We start from the raw sequence: 19,058 nt of genomic DNA, 5'->3' as shown, positions 1-19,058 counted from the left end.
AAGCAATAATCTCTATAAATATATAGATCCTCCCTTCTTTAGCATGTCAGTGTCCCCTTTACAAGCCCCACATGTCATAGTTTGTTAAACACACTGCAGTGGATTCAATTCCTCACTAATTATCAAAAATATCTTAAAATGAATTTGCAAGTGACTCTTTTAGCCTTTTTTAAGACTGGATACAAATGAAAAACTAACTTGTGTAGAAAACTATTCAGTGCAACTTACTTCAGGAATGTTGGCCGCCAGTGCCATTATCGATGTGATGTTTTGGTTCATTACAGTGTAATTGTAAAAGTTCAGAAGGACCTCAGAGTTCAGCAGTGTTGTGAGCTTTCCTTTGGGACACTGGCCCATGCTCTTAAAGGAGGAGGTCAAAGTTCAAACAGTTTGGTCGTGGATATATGACTCAAGATGTTTCGTTGACTGTCCGTTCCAACTCTATCACTTTTCTCCTACTCCCGTTTGACCTCGTATCCAGAGACCTTCAAAAAGCACAGCATAAGTCTTTTACTTTTACATTTAGACTTTGATGCGGATTACGTAATGTTCAATAAACATTTACCTGTGTACGTCTAAAAGTCTTTGAGTATCATTATTTTTGAAAGGAAGGTATGTCTCGACCCTGTTGGACTCCATTGCAATTTTCTGTTGCTCTGACCGACGCCATGCTGCCATGACAATAGCCGGCGTGTCCTCCCATTGGTCCGGATAGTCCCCGCCCAGTCCAAGGAGGTGTGGCTGCTCATCCTCAAAGGTCGATAAAAGATTCCTCGACTTTACTAAAAAAATAAAGTAAAACAACTGTGATTGTTTAAGTCAATACCAAGAAAAGCATATTACTGTAAGCACTGCAAAACAATCTCTTCATGTTCACTTCTATTCATTTGTATGACAAGCAAATAATTAATTACAAACAGTCAATCCACTTAGTTGTGGCTGTGTGGGCAAAGGAAACTCAATCTGATTGAATCATACTGAGTTACTTATGTGTTTGGGAAGTACAAGAGGATAAATCAAACTGTTTATATGGGCATTTGTCCATAGAGATAATATACTGGGGTGGAATTATTGCAATACTTTATAAATAAGCTTTAAACAGCAAATTAAGTTTGTATTTTAAATCTAATTAATGCCTAGCTCTCGCAATCCATTTGGCACATCATTAATCTGCATGAACCTGTGCGCATTGAATGAATTATTTTTTTTTTTATATATTTTTGGCTCGTTGGCTTTATTGACAGGAAAGTACAGTGAAATTGGGATGCGAGAGAAGGGAGGACATGCAGTATAATGTCGGAGTTGGGAATCAACAATGCGACTGGCTGCACTTGGAGCCTGGCATATGTGTGCTGTGCCTTAACCACTCCACTACGGGGCAACACTAGAACTACGTTTGTAGATGGCAAATTGAAACAAGGGTAAACCATCAAAATCAATCAGTGCTTTGCATATACAACTCTGTCTTACGGGTTAGTGAGAGATAAAATTCTTATTTTGTGCTGCTTTTATATTAATTAAAACAAAACAGTTAAGTACAATAGGCCTATGTATGTTCTGTGATGTCCAACATACCCATGGATGTGTAGGAATCTTTGACAGCCATATGTTTGGATGTGTGGTCTGTCTCTGTGATTGTGGAGGAGGGGGTAAAACTGCTGGGGTAAAAACTCCCAAAAAACAAAGCAAAACACAGGACCACCACCTACAAAAAAGGCAAACAAACAGAGGCTGTGAGTCATAAAACTGTTTGCAGTGAGCTCACAGATGTTTCCAATTCAGTACTACTACAATATATCAGTATAATCATAAGCACACAGTATATTACCATTAGGCAGGAGGTGGTTTGTGTACCAGCTACTCTACAGGACTTCGAGACCTTCCCAGCGACCATCGCCTGCAGCGCCTGCAGCTGCTGTAGCAGAGACCTGCACACAAGTGTGTACATACAGGTGAGCATAGACCCACAGAGACTCAAAAATACATCTGTACATATATAACGGTTCATCCATAGATATTTACTTATTGTTTAGGCGGCACAGACAAGCTTTCCTTTATCAGACCCTCTACCAACTTAACCCAGATGTATTGTACACAGATGCAACTGGTTCATTGGAGCAGTTTATCAATGAGACCAAAAACAGCTGCGTTCCACTCAACTTTACTTAACACATTACATTCACTGGTTGCACACACAACACACAGCAATACTGTCCATCCATGTGTGAAAGCAAACATCACTATCTATGTGAAACAGCTTGAGCATTTTACATTAGAATACCCTCATGGTTATGCATGGATGCCAAACTGCAGCTGAACAGACCTATAGGGAGGTGGCTAATAATAAAATATAGAAACATCGTATCAGCAACTGTCATCATTCCTATTCATCATGTAAGCTTTGAAAGAAAACCAGATGATGTGTTAAAATAAGAAAAGGCCTGGGGTGACAAGAGATGGAGAAGTCCTGTCACTGTCAAGAGTGTTTTATTTTACTTTGGAAGGAGTCAAAATTGTCATCAGTGCTGCGCCTCAATCCACTGAAAGTGTTGTGAGAAAGAATTTGATTGCATTGCCAACAGTAAAACAAGGTAGGGGAACCATTACCGTATTAATGTGGGATTGTCATAGACCCTTATATAAAAGGCATAAACAAATAATTAAAACAATATTGATTAGTCTTACTTGTTTGTGCACTCAAGTGTCTCCACTTTCCTGCGCAGGTCACCATTTTCATTGGAGCAGTTCTCCACCCTGTGGCCAAAGAAGGATGGTGCAGAGTTGTAATTCTAAGTCTGACCACAGTATACAAAAAGATAGGCAACACTTACTTTTTCTCCAATGTATCCATGTACTCCTTCTTCTTCCTGCGGCTTTCTTGAGCAGAAATCTGACATTGACAGTAGAAATTAAAATATGACTTAAGATGGGATTTTTTCTTAATTTGACGAAATCGTCATTTTTTTATACCTTATTCTTGATCTTTCTGCGGATCTTCTTAAGTGCTTTCTCCTCAGCCTTGGTCAGGGGCAGTTTGGTGGGAACAGGGTAACCCTCAGCCACCAAGGTACGACGCTCCTCTTCGGTCAAGATCAGAGGCCCTGAACCTTGCAGTTTCTACAGAGCCATAAATCCACTGTTAATAAGTAAATCCTCAATCTAATTAATAGACCAAAACAGCACATTTACTTACATGGGGTGCAGTTAGAAGAGGAGAGTTAGACAGGGAGGAATGAGCTCGTGGGGACACCTTGAGGCCGGCCTGTGATGGTGGGGGGCTGGTGGGAGAGGTGGGGCTGGACAGGCCTGTTGGGGCATGAACAGGGCTTTGACTTCCCTCAGAGTCACTGCCATGTGAACTGGGAGGGGTGGGGGGCATCTGTAGTGACTCCAGACCTAAAATGTAAAGGATTAGTCCTTTAATGGCAATAATTACATTCATACATTAAAAAAAAACATTGCATCATTACAGATTCAAGTGCAATACTGAAGATTAATGACTAGGAGCTCCTTGGACAAAGGCGGAGAAAATAATTGGTCTGTTCTGTAAAAGTGGTGAAGTAAAATGACAAGTCCAAATCAGACAACTGTTGAGACATACAGAATAAGAGCAAAACTACAAACCACCAGCAGGGGTCATAGCAACACTGGATACAAGGCTTTGAGAAGAAGGGAGCTTTTGACAGACTTACTTTTTGGAGAAAGATTTAGAAACTGATCAACTTCATGTGGCTCCAGTTTTATTTGTGGGATGATGTTCTCTTCTTTTATCTAAAATAAGATATGATAAAAAGCGGTCAGATTTAAACACGGCAAACAACAGTTTATCTCTCGACAACCCGGCGTCGCCGACCTTGATGCCCTTGCTGTGGCTCCCGGGGGACTTGGGCGGGGCAGGGGGTGTGGTGGCCGCAGCAGGGGGGACAGCCGCTCCCTCTGTGGCCCGGGGCACTTCGGAGGAGGACAGAGACAGGGCCAGTGTGGGGAGCAGGGAAGGAGTCTCACAAAGCAGGTCTACGGACTCCTCCTGCTCCATGGGCCACTCAGTCGAATCACCATCTGATTCTCCTGCAAAAAAAGAGTTCTCTTAACATCACGTATATTCTGTGGAACGTTTAAGATAAGATATTCCTTTATTGTCCCACATGGGGAATAAGCCAACAATATTGTGTCTACGGGTTAACAGCTGTAAGTTTTAAGATAAGTCCAAGCATCCAAACTACAGTATTTAACTCTTAAAGCACAGTATTAACCTAAAAAATGCACCACTCTTGATCAATTGTACAGAAGGTTTTCAAGAACAAGCGATATATGACTAACTCAAATTAGGGGTAGGCGATAGTGACAAAAATGAATGTATATTTATTGGAGTATCTCGATAAAGATAGTCAATCCAAAAGAAATGCGTAGAAATATCTTTAAATGCATTAGTTGAGGTTTAATTATTGGACAAATGTGAAATGTCTGTAAATTTAATCACAAAAGTGCAGAAATATCACCTTTTTTAAAAAAGTTTAAAACATAACTATTCCATTTTTATCAGCTGTATTCACACTTCAAATGTTGCATATCTTCAAAACAACATTCACAATATTATCTCCATTTTGATATGTTACCCACATCTAACTTAAATTTGACTGTAAATAAAGTTTCTATCTATGGGGGCTGAGGATAAATTGAGCATAAATGCGATATGCAATAAAAGCGCTAACCCAAGTCAAAATATATAAATGGGTGATCAAACTTATGCTGAAGTAAAAATTTAGACTTCAAAGACATGCAAACAACAATAATAAAATTGTCTCTAAATTAAATCAAATTATATCATACTTCTGGCAGAAAAGACACAAAGAAAGATCATATCAGATGTAGGTTTGTACATTGCCCCCGTCTGACCTGCTTCACTGCCGTGCTCTCCGGTCAGGTGCGAGAGGGGCGACTGGGGTCTGCTGTCCCCACAGAGGGAGTAGCTGTGCTCCACTGTGATGTGAGGAGAAATGGGAAAAGAAGGCGACAGTTCCCCATCGTCTCCCTCCATGGCCTCCCCACTTCCTCCTCTCACTCCGGACAAGAAGGGGTCACTCAACAGTTGACCCAGCAAGGCATCATGGGAGAGGTCATCCAGGAGCTCTGTAAAATGCTGTATAAAGAAAAAAAAAAGAACATGTGACTTGCATCTTTGCAATAGCCCAACGCCCCTCTGCACCTCCGAGTCCTTTTCCCACCAGACGCCACAGAGACAGCCTAGTAATTTAAGACCTCAAAAAGGTATAATTACTGTAAAGACTGATCTTTGTATTACCACCTTTTCTTGAAGTTACAGCACCGCCCCTGCAGGGAAATGTATCTAAAATCATTGAACAACCCTTAACAAATACTGTGTATTTTTGGTGGTGGCAATAACGAAATAATACGTCCTCATTCTCCTGCTTTATAACACTGCCATGGCATCTATACCATCTATTTTCTATCTTTCTATGCCATCAACAGACAAGCAGCCCACATTAAGACGATCTTGAGTGTTATGACTGAGGTGAGTGAAAAGACTAAACTTGATATGTTGATAAAACGTGAGTATCATTTTTGCATGCTTTTAAAATGTTCAAAGTGTTTATGAGGTGAAGGTTTCTGTCAATGGATTAAAATATTCATAATATGCCATCACTGATGTAAAACATCCATTTCCCACAATTTAAGGTGTTTTAAAGGTTTGAAAGAGTTCTAATAATGTTACAACAGCCTATACTAAACTCTGTGACATTTCATTTCTGCTTATGGGCATTTTTTGCCCCAAACAATTGCTGGAAATAAAGTAAAATAATATGCATAAGTATGTGAATCTTACTTGAAAAGTGAAACAGCTTATTAGGTGGGACAACATAATTAGCAATTACATAATTGCACATTTAAAAACAGGTTTCGATCTAGGAATGCATTTGCAGGTCAAGTTAGTGAGAGTGAAATCAAGATAATGGCAGAAGTGCAACTGGAGGAGGTTGAGCCCTGAACATGTGGTTTCAATTACAGAACATCACTTTAAGCAGTTTCTCTCCACAGCACACACTGTTATAAAATAACTGTCACTCCGTGAGGCAGAGGCTTCTGCTCAGGCCCTAAAAGGCAGTGTCTCATGTCCTCGTTTCCAGGACCTGCAGTGACAGTGCACGGTCAACATATTCAAGAGGAAAAACAAATGTTTACACACTTAACCAGCTTCAACAATCCACATGTGCAACTGATACTTCACATGTGACCTGAATCTATGTTCCTCGTGTGGGCTATGAACTAAAGGCCTGATGTAACAAATACTTTTGTATTTACTGATCTATCCATCCATCTATAGGAGTGGTTCCCAAAGTGTGGGTCGGAACCCTCCGGAGGGTGGAAGTACATGAGCTGGAAGACGCAAGAAAATTTCACAATATAATTTTTTTAATGATGACACTGTGTTTGATCTATTTTTAACCTTAAAACAGCATACGTTGGTGAAAGCAGGTGTCATTATTGAATAAACCATTTAAATAAACAATAGAAAATCTTCTTTTACACATTACTTTCCTATGAAGTGTCATTATCAAATCTGCAAAAAATGAAGGCGCAAGCATTTTAGAATATGCTGGCAATGCACCCTCTTGCACCTTTGTAGACTCTGGTCTGTCTGGCTGCACTATATGACCCAATGTCAAAGGCAAACATATAAACAACACTGGCAAAACATGAGAGTAAGTCTTGGCACAATGCCTGAGCTCATGTACCAGTCCAATGTCCAGACACCAGGCACGTTCTCGAGGACACTATCTGCAGGGTGATGCCAGCCATTCATGAAGGACGATTACGTCCCTATTTGTAACGTTATCACCATTTCCTCCCATCACTTATTTTACTATAATATATTCTACTGTGGCAACTCCAAATGCCAATCATTCATAGCTTCGCTGTTGTGATGCCAAAATAAGTCACTTGTTTTGCAATTATTCTTGTTTTGAATATATCTGAAGTCTTACTCATCAGGAGGAGTCCATCTATGGCTAGACTCCTCACTATGTTTCCACAGTCGGGCCACAGCAAAACACTAAATGAGGACGATGTGGGAGGGGGTTTGTTATGGTGATGGTTAAAACCCAAAAAGGGAGAGGTCCTCTTTAGGGCGCCTGTTCACCAAACCACACTAAAATGCAAGAGTGAGGCTTTCTACGCTCCCTGTCATCAGTGCTGTGGGTTGGGGTGACTGCAGTGGGCCAGAGCTGCCGGGTGTAACTCCTCACACACAACAGAACCTTCTTTGTGTTCACAGCCCCACAGAGAGGTGTTATTTAGGGCTGTGTGTGTAACCTGACACTTTCGATACAAGCCAAAGGACCCGGGGAACTGAGCAGAAACGGGAAATCTGGAAAAGACTTTGGAACTGGATAGAGAATCAAGTGGAAATAATGGAACAAGAACCGATTGCAATCTTTTAATTAAAAACAGAGCCAAGAAGGACTGATAAGCATGACGGTATTTTGGTGATTCATGCATTTAATTCATTATTACTTACTTCTCCTCAAACTTCACTCCTCCAAGTCATGCAACAGCAGGGCCACACTAGAGCCACAATAAATCAACTAAACTTACGACGTGGAACCCTTTTAAGTTGAAACAAACTCCTCCTGCTCATCACAGCAAAGTTACAGATAAGTTATATCTCTCTCTCTCTCTGCAGTTAGTGGGTAAAGTACTGAGTGATAAGGCCCACAGCGAAGTCCAGACCAGCTGTTTGGACACCTCTAAACAGCCAAATTATCAGGCAGTGACGGGACAGGAAAACGGCGTCCCGGGACAGTAATTGCTCTGTAAAATAGGACACACCGCTGAGATCTGAAGGTAGAAAAGGAAGAGGTAAAATGCAAATGTTTTGACCCTTAAAGAAGCCAAACCAGATGTTGAATCAATGGCAGCCATCTCCCTGGTGTGGGTCTGTACTTTACCCTACGGACATTTACTGATGACGCAGCAGGTAAACACCGGATAGAAGAGGCTACACACTCAAGTGCACATTCATTTATGTCAAGATAAACAAATGACTTAGAGGATATAAACCTATTATAAAGCCTATCTACGTCAGGGCAATTTAACAACAGCACGTGTCTCAGAGGGACAAGATAAGTGTTTTATCTAAACGGTGAACTGCACACATTAATGCTGTAAAGAGTAGACAGACAGATAAATTCTTTCTTTAGTCTTCATGGATGAGAAAAGTCATTCCCACACTTGCAGTATATCAAGTGCCCACTGGAATGCAAATTATGTAGCTATTCAAGTAGTTAGCAGGAGTAAATATATATGTGAAAAATCTGATGAAGAGTAGACAGAAGAGGAAGCAAGGAAAACAGCAATGATAACATGGTTCTTATTATGCATCGACAAGCATTTTAAATCGTTTGTTGTAAATTGTTCCATACTGTTTACCAGAGTCGCCACTAGTCAAACCAAGCAGCAGATAAGAGTGAGAAGTACCAGCACTACACATGTTATCGCTTGTCGCTACAGCAGTGGGCCCGGGAGAAAAGCGGTCTCTGCTGTGGCATTGATATTGAGTGTCAGGATAAGACAAATCGCAGGCCTTGGAGTTCTCCCCAGTCTTATCTTGACACCGACTGCGACACCAAGGCTGCCTGTGTGCATAAGAGCCATACCAATGTTTCCATCCTGAGTGAAAGTAAATGTACTTGTGTATCATGCTTCATTACACCACTGCAATGGCGTAAGGCAAACCAAACCCCAGTTGTTCCATTATACAAACATAATTTATTTTGCCCATAAAACTGACACTTGGTGAATTGACTGCATAGAAAATGTCCCAATACTAAAGCGGTTTGCACAACAAGAACTGCTAGGAGCACACACCCTGACCCAAATTCCCAGACATGGATCCCGGCTGCATGGGATACAATGACCTCCAAAGTCTGTCAGGGAAGACTTTTCATTTCCACAATAAATACTGAATTAATTGATTGATTGGAATCAAATTGAATGTGGTTAAATCAACCTCATTAAGTCTCATCATAACATGCCAAACATGGAATAGCCTCAAAATGTTCTCAAAAGTTGTAAACAAAAAGTGAGAGACATTAAAGAGGTGAGAAATGGCTAATGGACGTAAACAACATGAAGTGTGAAGAACAACAGGGGCAGTGACTTCCCACAGTGAAAGAGTGTTGACTCTTGTGCCACAGGCCAGGATCAAAATACATTTCTTGAAACTTGCTTCAGCTGATGGTGACAGAATTCACAGCATATCAGTGACCAGCAGGATTCAAATGTGCTTTTCATTCCAATCAAACTAAGATTTCACACAAAACCGGTTGTGTTCAAATTCTAGAATTTTGATATGACAAAATTTCCGATGGACCTCTACATGATGTGTGATGTACATGATCCAACCGTCTGGTCCACAAATGTTGAGTATTATCTTTATTTGTTACGCATTGGCCCAACAAACATGTTAAGTTTATGGCTCCCTTTAACTGTCCTTTTAACTGACAAGTACATCTTTAGGAATTGAATAATAGCATCACTTTATGAAGCTACCACTAAAACAAAAGATAACTTTAGTTGCGACAAAAAAATCCTGATATTATAACAGAAGCTTTTTACCTTATTTAATTGGTAAATTAGGTACCAGTTTGTAAACCAGAGCTTTGTTCTAAAGTAACTTACGGCGTGCCACAGGGTTCAGTACTCGGTCCAATTCTGTTAACTTCCACTGCTATGCAGATGACACTCAGCTGTATTCATCAATGAAACCAGATCAGAGCGATCAAGTAGCCAGACTTAGTGCTTGTGTGAAGGATATAAAAACCTGGATCTGCTTCTTAACCCTGAAAAAACTGAGGTCATTGTACTGGGCCCTAAATTTCCACGAGACGCTTTATCTGAGCAGATAGTCACACTGGACAATGTCTGTGTTGACTCCAGTTCTACTGTAAGAAAACTTATTTGACCAGGAGCTCTCATTTAAAGCGCATATAAATAAAACCTGTAAAACAGCCTATTTCCATCTGTGCAATATAGCCAAAATCAGATGAATCCTGCCTTAAAGTGATGCTGAAGTACTTTATCTCCCTGCTCGCAGCATGTCCTAAAAGCTCAATAAAAAGCTTATAACTGGTTCAAAATGCAGCAGCAAGATTACCAACAGGAACTAAAAGAAGAGAGCACATTAAGCCGGTGCTGGAGTTTAGAATCAAATTTAAAATCCTCCTCCTGACCTACAAAGCCATAAATGACATGGCCCCATCCTACCTCAAAGATGCTATAGAACCATATCATCCAAACAGATCTCTTCGCTCTCAAAATGCCGGCCTTCTGGTGGTCCCAAGAGTCTCTAAAAGCACAGTAGGAGGTAGAGCGTTTAGCTCCCAAGCTCCTGTGTTATGGAATCAGCTCCTGTCCATGTTAAAGAGGCCGACACAGTCTCTTCATTTAAGACCAGGCTTCAAATATTCCTCTTTGAAATCGCTTATGTTCAGGCCAGTTGGGAACAGAAATTAAAACCTACAGTTTCCCAGCTACACTGCCCTAGGAGCAACTATACTGGGGACGTATGGCAGGATCTCTCCTCACCTAAACAAATGACAAATTCCTATGTTTGCAAACTGTGTTCAACAACAATGGCAATAAATCTTTTCTGATTCTGATATCAGCCCAACAGAAATGTGTTCAAACTTGTTAGCTTTGGTTTGGTCATTAGTATATCAAATGTGAAATGTTTGCAAAATGAATCAGAAATGTTTGAAATTATTGTTTATTAAGTATTTTCTTGTAGTTTGCATGTGTTCACAAACAAATTCACATGATCTTAATGTCTCTATATATTGCACACCTCTACTTTATTTTATTTGTGCTCACAGATATTGACCATAAACCAAGCCGATAAATCTGTAAAAGCAACAACTGAGAAAGGGTTAAGTTAACCTAACCCTAAACCTAAGCCTAATCCTCTGATGTTAATGGTGCATATTAGCTCATGCTGTAATTTTGTACATAAAGGATGTGCGATGGAAAATACTTCATCGAGTGCCTCCCCATTCCAGTGAGCTTCAGCCCATCTGATTCCTCTCAAGCGGCCTGAAGGCCAGAGGTCCACCCCCAGCTCAAGTACACAGACTTTCCAGTGTTGCTCATTTGGGCCGATGAGAGCGCTCAACCCCCACTTTTCCAAACACAGCAAGTCTCCAGATGTTACACAATGGCTCTCCCAGACGGCATCCACATAGAACTGGCACAACCAAAAAGTGAAGTCCTTTCTAATGATGCAGACGTATCACTGTAAAAAAATGACAAAAGAATCGCACTTAAAAATGGGGGGAAATGTAAATGTACTATCTAATTGGAAAACTGCCTGAACATTGGTGGCTCTTTAGTTGTAAACTGAAAAACACAACAATAATTATTTGGTGGAGGTTATAAACACAGCTGTCAGATGCACTGGGCTCTTCGTCTCTGTGACACTGTCCTCTTCCTCTCAATCGCTGCTTAAAACTGGGTCAGAAGCAGCAGCACATGAATAACTTTTTCCATCTTTCCACAGCGGCTGCGCTGACCACTCTTTAAGACCTGCCCTTCAAAAACACACACAACTGAACTCCCTCACCCCTGTAGTTATTCTCCTTCAGCACAAAAGGCACATTTACTAAGTGCCTTACTTTATTGTATATTCTTATAAAGCTTTCATTGTGTGTTATAAGACAAGTTGCCAAAAGTCTTACCAACCTGATGATTAACACACGCTTTTGACTATTGCCTAGTAGTATTTTCAACTCAACAGTTTTTTCCCTACACTGTTAAAGTTGAAAGACACTCTGAAATTCTGAAAAGGCAATCTTAACCTCACAACTTTGATCTGTTATTAAAGGTTTGTAAAAAATGTAGAAGTGTTAAATATTGCGACAAATGTAACACAAGCAACAAGGGAACAAAAGATTTTGAGAGCTGGCTGTAGTTTGTAGACTATGACAACTTCAGGCTTGTTTTAGGGCTGGGTGCTTAAATTATACTCCGAGGATATGAAACCCAAAGGCCCTTTAATCACAGCGGCACATCTCTTTATGCAGCCTATAGCTAAGACAGAGCCAGAGCACACACACAGACACAGACCCAGAGACACAGACAGACACACACAGACACAGGGTAAATGTAGCTTCTCCTCGCAGAACGCAGGCTCCTGTGGATTCTCCATAATGAGGCCCCACTGATTATACCTTTATATTTTCACAAATGACAGCCTGAGGCTAGCTGAGGTCTGAGGCTACTTTCAGACTTTGAGGAGAAATTGCATCAGATGTGAAGCACATTGGTGGAAAAACGTGGTCTGTGTGTCCATGTGTGGACAGTGCTTTAAAATATCAAAGTTTTCAAGTTCGTCAACTGCTGTTACGAAATAAAAATGCCGGTTAAGCATTTAAGCCTGAATTTTACTTTTTAATAGGTGCGCTACAAAACAACCTGAAGAACTGGTTTCCTTCATTTTTGAGGATCTATTTGTTTTGTTTTTTGTTTGTCCAGCAACAACACACAGAACCAGAAGATCCGCAGCACACCTTTAGGAGTGCCTGTATGTGCCTTCATCATGAATGTGACACAGCAGCAATATGTACAACCTAAGAAGATAGAAGTACTTTCATTGGTAATGAATGGTAGTGAGAGTTACAATGCCCCGCTGTATGCTCCCCTCACACTGAGGACACAAGCAGCATTCAGACTGACTGAGTGAGGCCTCCACGGAGCGGGATGCCCTGCTCCAGCGGAGAACAGGCGCTGCACTGTGAGCACATTGAACAATCTGTTTGCCCTTGACTCCACTGGGTGTGCATACGCTCAGAGAAATAATATTGTGGCAGGATTATAGCTGGTGTCAGCTTCATTAAAGACAGCAGGGTCTTTATCTGAAGGTATGTTGCTCATTATGTAAGCACCAAGTGTGTTTTTAAATGTCTGTCAGAGCAAAGAGTTCACATGTGCAAAGTAACAGGCCAATCCAAACAGCTCAAAGATCATTTATGACGTTTGAGACCTCACCTTCCAGATGAGAAACATAAGATTAAATCTGGCCACACAAAACATCAATAACCTCAACAAGAATTATATTCATTCCACAGATTTGTAATGAACAAAATCCATTCTGTCACACAATATGCAAATCCCAATACAAAAAAATCCCTTCCTGACGTCAAGGCATATAGTGACACAACTGCACGTTCTGTGCCCTTTGCTGTTGCATAACCTGAGAAACTTGATTGAGCACTTAAGAGACTGAGAAAAGGGGAAGGCTGGTCGAGTAATCTGCACACAGGTTGCCCACTGAGAGGGTTGACATTGTTGTGAGGAATCCCATGTCAACACACCACAGGCAGAGAAAGGCTGGGACCAGAGAGTTACTTTGGGAGGGGGCCCACACCCCCATTCTTTCTCTAACACACATACTATTCATACTTTACTATATATAGCACTCATTGAACTAAGAACAGCATTCAACACAACCTGCTTTTCATGAATGTGAAGGAAGGCAGAATACCACACGGGATATATTATAGAGCAAATACATACATTTTATAGGGGAAAGTAAACATTTGATTGGTGTTTGTAGATATGTGTCATGTGTAGTTTTATTGTAAATGCATGTGTTATTAAAGCATGTGTTCTTAAAGGATCAATAAGTATGCATAATCAAATGCATAAAAATGTTAGACCAAGTGGAGATTAAAGGTTCTATAATTCAGGCTATTGAAAATGCCAGTGCTATGGTACTTTATGTTGTATAACTTCGATTTGCAAAAAAACAACAACAACAACAACAGCATTAAAATAAGTACATTTTACATATTCTAAAACCTTTCAACTTTAGTTGCAAGCCAATTGTTGATGTTGAAGAAGTTGTATAGGCCAGTTTTGTAAGGTTTTCCTTTAATTATAGCCCTAAATTTAGCTTCTGACCAATGTTAGAACTCCTTGTACCACACCTCCCACAAAAGACCCAAAATGAATGCCCAGGCCTTTGAGCAGAGCAGCTGCAGTTCAACTTTTCTGCTGGTATTTGATGAGAAATGTAGCCTCAGGCCCTCTTTGGAGAGCTGCTGATCACAGCAAGCTCTGAAGTCTCACAAGTCTTTACCTGTCCATAGTTTTTTTTTTTTGAGGAGCAAATGCCAAAGTGTGTATGCTTGTGAGTAGGGTAGAGTCTGTCTTCTGTGGCGTCTGATAGCCATCCTGTCAGCCAGCTGGATTTCTCCTTGTAAACGTATCACTCCCCCATCCTCCTCTCCGCACAAACACACATGTGCACACACAAACTACTCACACTTGGCCGACACTGCAGTCCTGAAAACCATATGTCTGAAGCAAATATTTCAGGTTACATAATGAATGCAAAAAGGTATTCAACTAGGCCTATTGAAAATGTACCGTTAGAATATTAAATAAAACAAGACTAGGATTCTATTTGGGTGTCGTCAACATTATTTGTTTTATAAAGAGCAAACATTAATTGGGACATTTATAATTAAAACTCTCATTCCAGAAGGTTTAAACTTTGTTGCACACTTGGATACAAAAATAACGTTATAATAGGGAATACATGAGAGCAACATCTGGAAGAAATAGAAAACAAAGCCACTTCTCCATTTGGTTTACCCCTGATTACACAGAAATGCAGAACCAAAAAAATAAAAAAAATAAAAATAACTGTCAGTGTCACAGTCATCACGTTTGCTTGCATCGTGCACGATGAAAGGTCGAGCTTATATATATTCCACTAGTCATGACTTGCAGTGAGAAGTCTCTGCATCCTGGACCCCAAGTTACGAGTTCCTAGTGGAGAGCAAGGCGCATCCCCCTCTGTTAGACGTGTCCACGCTCCTCAGTTACGGTTCAAACACATTCACATCTGACTTTGGCAGTGTTCTAAATTCAAACTACTCTTTTGATGCATTCATATGTGTATTTGCTTGGGTGTGAGTGGGATTGCATTATTCATGACTTCATCATCATCATCATCATCATACTCACGTTGGTGTAGAGCGCGCAGTCGATGTCCTCGGGTTCAGACAGCTCGCTCAGGTTCCTCTCCCAGTGTAAAAACGGCTCCCCGCTGTCCAGCATCTCCATGACAACCTCTTCGGACGTACTTGAGGTTATTATATGTGTGTATAAACGCCACAAAACGCAAAGCCCGGGATACAAAACGAGTGACGCTCAAAACTCCCCCCCCCCCCAACTACTTGTCTGAAAAACGCTCAAAAAAGAAAGAAACGCGCGCGCAGGTCGTCGTTACGCGGAGCCGCGGCCGGTCAAAGAGACGCAGACAAACGAAAGTGTGATTTGTAGAGTTTTGGATGCACTGGTGGTGGTGGTGTTATTGTTTGTCATCTCCTTTTCGCGTGTGGGTCCGCGGACTGACTTCTTGGGTCCTACACGCACCAGACGGACAGGAATTTATAGGCGGGGCCACGGCGCACGGGAAGAAGGCGAATCAGCGGCAGCAAACGTTGAGCAAAGTCTGACAAAAACAGCTTAAAGGCTTTTGATTTATCACCCATCGACTACTATGACACGCTTCAAAGCCGCCTGGATGGACGTGTGTACATACAACCGGTTTTGAATAAAGCTTTTGCTACAACTTTTAATAATGTGTTAAAATGTTATATTTTGAATAATAAGCCAGACTCGTGTAAATTAATCATTGCAAGAACATGAAAGCCTGACTTTTTTTGTTTGCATGTGTGGAACAGATTAAACATTGGAAAACTCTAGATTGCTTGGCCCTCCCATTTCCTCTGCTCCACCAATCACTTACTTCCTTGTTTTTCAAAACCCCCGTCAGCGCCGGCATGAGGCCTTTGACAGACATCTCACCGAACCAATGGAAAATCAAGTGAACGCGTATTTGGACCAATCAAGTAAGGCCAAGAATACCTTTAAAAAGTAGGTTGTCCTTTAGAGACGCACGCAGGAGGAGACTGCACAAACAATTGTAAAAAAAGAAAAACGCCCATTATTTTTCTTCGTTTCATTACTGAGGCCTGAAAATGTATTTATAATAACCCGCGTGTGAAAACAAACAAACTCATACATAAAACTTTATTATGAATATAAGCGTTCATAACCACTTAGATGGAAAGGCAGTAAAATAACAGAACATAACCTAAACTTAACAAATGGTGTATAACATTATAGAACCAAGATAATTCAGACAGGCTAGTACAGTCCTGTAGCCGCAAAGAACAGCAGTTTTTTGCTTTGGAAAATTTGGATGTAAAATAGTCATTTTAGAACAGGATGCCCATTGCAAATCAATGAAAACTTACAGTATTTTGTAAAAGAGGTTCTTGTTTGTGAAAGCCATTTTCCTCAAACATGTCTTTTATTCAGCTACACCTTTCCCCCACCCCCCCCATTTAAAAAAGGGCAAGTACTGGAGCCATTTCCAGTATGTGAGTGAGTAGAAGGCAAGTCAGACAGTCACTTTTGTCCACTTATAATCATGCATTTGGATGAACAGTCTGGGGTTCCAAAAGAGACGTTAATGCACAAAGGACCTGCACCGTGCTCAGTTTGTGTGGCCGCCACACTTCATTTTACATAAAAGAATGTTAAATAGGATATATGAACTGTAGCATAATCAGAGTTGGCATTTAAACGACGATAACATATTCTTCAAATGTGCCTAGTAGGGGGACTCCATGGCACGTAGGTCCTAGTAACCACAGGAAACATCAAGAGCAAAGTCATGTCCGGTCTCTAATGTTGTCACTGAGGAAAACTATGTTATCTGTAGAGAAACGGAAAAAAAAAAAAATAGCATAATGCTTTTGCGCTGGTCCATTCACAAAAATAAAACATTCCAGTTTAATACATTTTCCATAATTTTCCAAACCTGCAATGATGGTCGTGGCCTGACGTCTGACTTGGTTTTTATCCACATACTCGCCGTAGTCGAGTTTTCCTTCCACAAGAACCCTGGAGCTATAAATGACAAACATCAAGAGCTCATTTCATTTAACCAGGAGCAGATTCTTATACATTTGCTCAATTTGTAATCATGGTTAAAACTGACATGTGCTTGGGCCAGAATCCAGTTCATAAGGAATTATGCATACATAATGATCACAAATAGAAAAATGTGACTTCTGCGGACAAAGCGATAAGAATTTCTGAATGAATTAGTCTTAGCATTGGGGTGGAGCATTAACATTAGTTACATTGCACATTGAGTCATTTTTACCACATTAACGTGCTCGTCTAGACAATTATAAACTGGTGTTTGACTTTTCTCGGTGTAGAGCTCGCACATACCCCTTTTTGACGTATTGGTAGGCAACATCTCTCAAGCCAGGTTTAAATACAGACACACGGTGCCAGGTTGTCTTTTGACTGATATCTGAAAAGAAAAATACAATATATAGCCATTAAATACATTTTCTAAAAATCTACAAATGATCATACAAACACACAACCAAGATATGAAAGACCCAATCACGCCATCTAGTGGCATGAACCACAATCAAGGATTTGGTTGTAATTATAAAAAGTAATTCACATTTTAGATATGTTCCCATTTGTCTTAGAGTCCTGCAAGTCTCAGATTTTAGTTGAAGGTTACAAAATCCTCAATTTGTTTTAAGTCAACCACACGCTTTTTAGCATGGAAAAAACAAACGACACACTAATGCACTCTCACAAACATAACATTGTAGTGCCTATATCAGACTCAACAGTATGTACTGTATCAAACTGGACGAGCGCTCTAACCACTGAGCCTTTGCTGCCCCATATAATTAATAACTATTAATAGTCAGTTTGTTATCTATAAATAGTTCTGTTCTCCCTCTTTACCTGATCCTGGGTTTGTTTCTCCTTCTCCAGAGCGCCACATTTCATTGGTCGCTAATGAGAAGATTGTGACAGGATTTCGACCTTCAACTTGTCTCATCACTGGGTCCTGCCCAACTCGCCCCAATAACTGCACACGATTAATTGCTGCAAAAAGTGAGAAAATAATTGAAATGCAGGTTAAAATAATAGAACCCACATCTGTCAGTCCCACTACAGAAACATGTCCTTACATCTTTCAAGAATCATGCTTGGGTCTGTGCTGCTGTGCCTCACCATCTGCCTCATGATCTATTGAGGGATGAGAAAAAACAACAATATATTGTAATAAAATTAAGTGTCACACCTCAATAACTTGATATCCTCACCTGTGCAGAGGCTCTTCTTAACATTTTGGAGTAAGTTGATTCTTAAAATGGTCCAATCTTGAAAGGAAATTATATCTTAGAAATCACTTTAAATAGGCTACATGACAAAAAGATGTAAAACAGAGCAGGCGTGATTATTCTACACATTTGTTCTCACATGGATGAAACACATGAAAGAAACACAGACAGAATCTCCCGCCACCACTCCAAGGGAAATATCTGGTAATCTCAGGACAATTAATACATTATGTCAGCCAAAAACACGAAGGCATACAATAAATGCGTGTCTACTTGAACTGCTGTAAACGCAGAATGACTTAAATAGTAAAAAACTTACCAAAAGGGGCACTCACAAAGTTGCTTCAGTAACCCCACGCTGCTTCCGGTCCGTGCTCTTAAACGGTCCGACGTCAACCATCAAGCAAATGACGAGTTCCGAGGTCACCGGGAAAAAAGTGCTACTTTGTACAATACAACAATGTGGATGGTTTCAGTGTTATTTGTGTGATGTTTAGTGTGCACGCACAACAAGTATCAGCCTACATTTACGATATTATTTGTGGCTATTTCTGCTATGTAATGGTGAAAATGTTTCTCACTTTTTGTATTAGCAACGGGACAATAGACAATAATTCCTCTTTCAAATGAACGAACAGAAAATAACCCTCCATTAAGCCATTATTGTCAAATCTAGCAGGTCACGCTACAAAATGACACTTCTGTAAAGCGTCCAGCAGAGAGTGCACTCGACTCCTTCTCCTTGAAAACAATGCGCTGAGAAAGGCGGGGTAAGGATGGTCGGTGGTCGGGGTGGGATCGGGC

At 40.6% G+C, this 19,058-nt stretch overlaps 2 protein-coding genes across 2 annotated transcripts; both read right to left on the bottom strand.

The window, feature by feature from the left end:
* Positions 1 to 289: 289 nt before the first annotated feature.
* creb3l2 (cAMP responsive element binding protein 3-like 2) lies at positions 290 to 15,191 on the bottom strand. Its single transcript, XM_072453722.1, has 12 exons — positions 15,046 to 15,191; positions 4,897 to 5,140; positions 3,854 to 4,068; positions 3,693 to 3,771; positions 3,194 to 3,396; positions 2,971 to 3,117; positions 2,832 to 2,890; positions 2,686 to 2,754; positions 1,829 to 1,928; positions 1,576 to 1,705; positions 566 to 782; positions 290 to 485 (listed from the first exon to the last, which is right to left on the bottom strand). The coding sequence occupies exons 1-12, from the start codon at positions 15,142 to 15,144 to the stop codon at positions 410 to 412; spliced, it is 1,638 nt and encodes a 545-aa protein (XP_072309823.1). The 5' UTR covers positions 15,145 to 15,191; the 3' UTR covers positions 290 to 409.
* A 1,009-nt stretch (positions 15,192 to 16,200) lies between these two features.
* ssbp1 (single-stranded DNA binding protein 1) lies at positions 16,201 to 18,660 on the bottom strand. The gene is made up of 7 exons (XM_072453597.1): positions 18,574 to 18,660; positions 18,237 to 18,293; positions 18,102 to 18,159; positions 17,872 to 18,015; positions 17,332 to 17,416; positions 16,913 to 17,001; positions 16,201 to 16,807 (listed from the first exon to the last, which is right to left on the bottom strand). Exons 2-7 carry the CDS (start codon positions 18,258 to 18,260, stop codon positions 16,764 to 16,766), a joined length of 444 nt encoding a protein of 147 aa, XP_072309698.1. The 5' UTR covers positions 18,261 to 18,293; positions 18,574 to 18,660; the 3' UTR covers positions 16,201 to 16,763.
* Between the last annotated feature and the right edge of the window lie 398 nt (positions 18,661 to 19,058).

The sequence above is a fragment of the Eucyclogobius newberryi genome, unplaced genomic scaffold (assembly GCF_026437365.1).
Source record: "Eucyclogobius newberryi isolate DKJ021-1_F unplaced genomic scaffold, fEucNew1.0.hap1 SCAF_2, whole genome shotgun sequence".
In the NCBI taxonomy this organism is placed as follows: Eukaryota; Metazoa; Chordata; class Actinopteri; order Gobiiformes; family Gobiidae; genus Eucyclogobius; species Eucyclogobius newberryi.
This window is presented reverse-complemented; position numbering and strand designations above follow the sequence as displayed.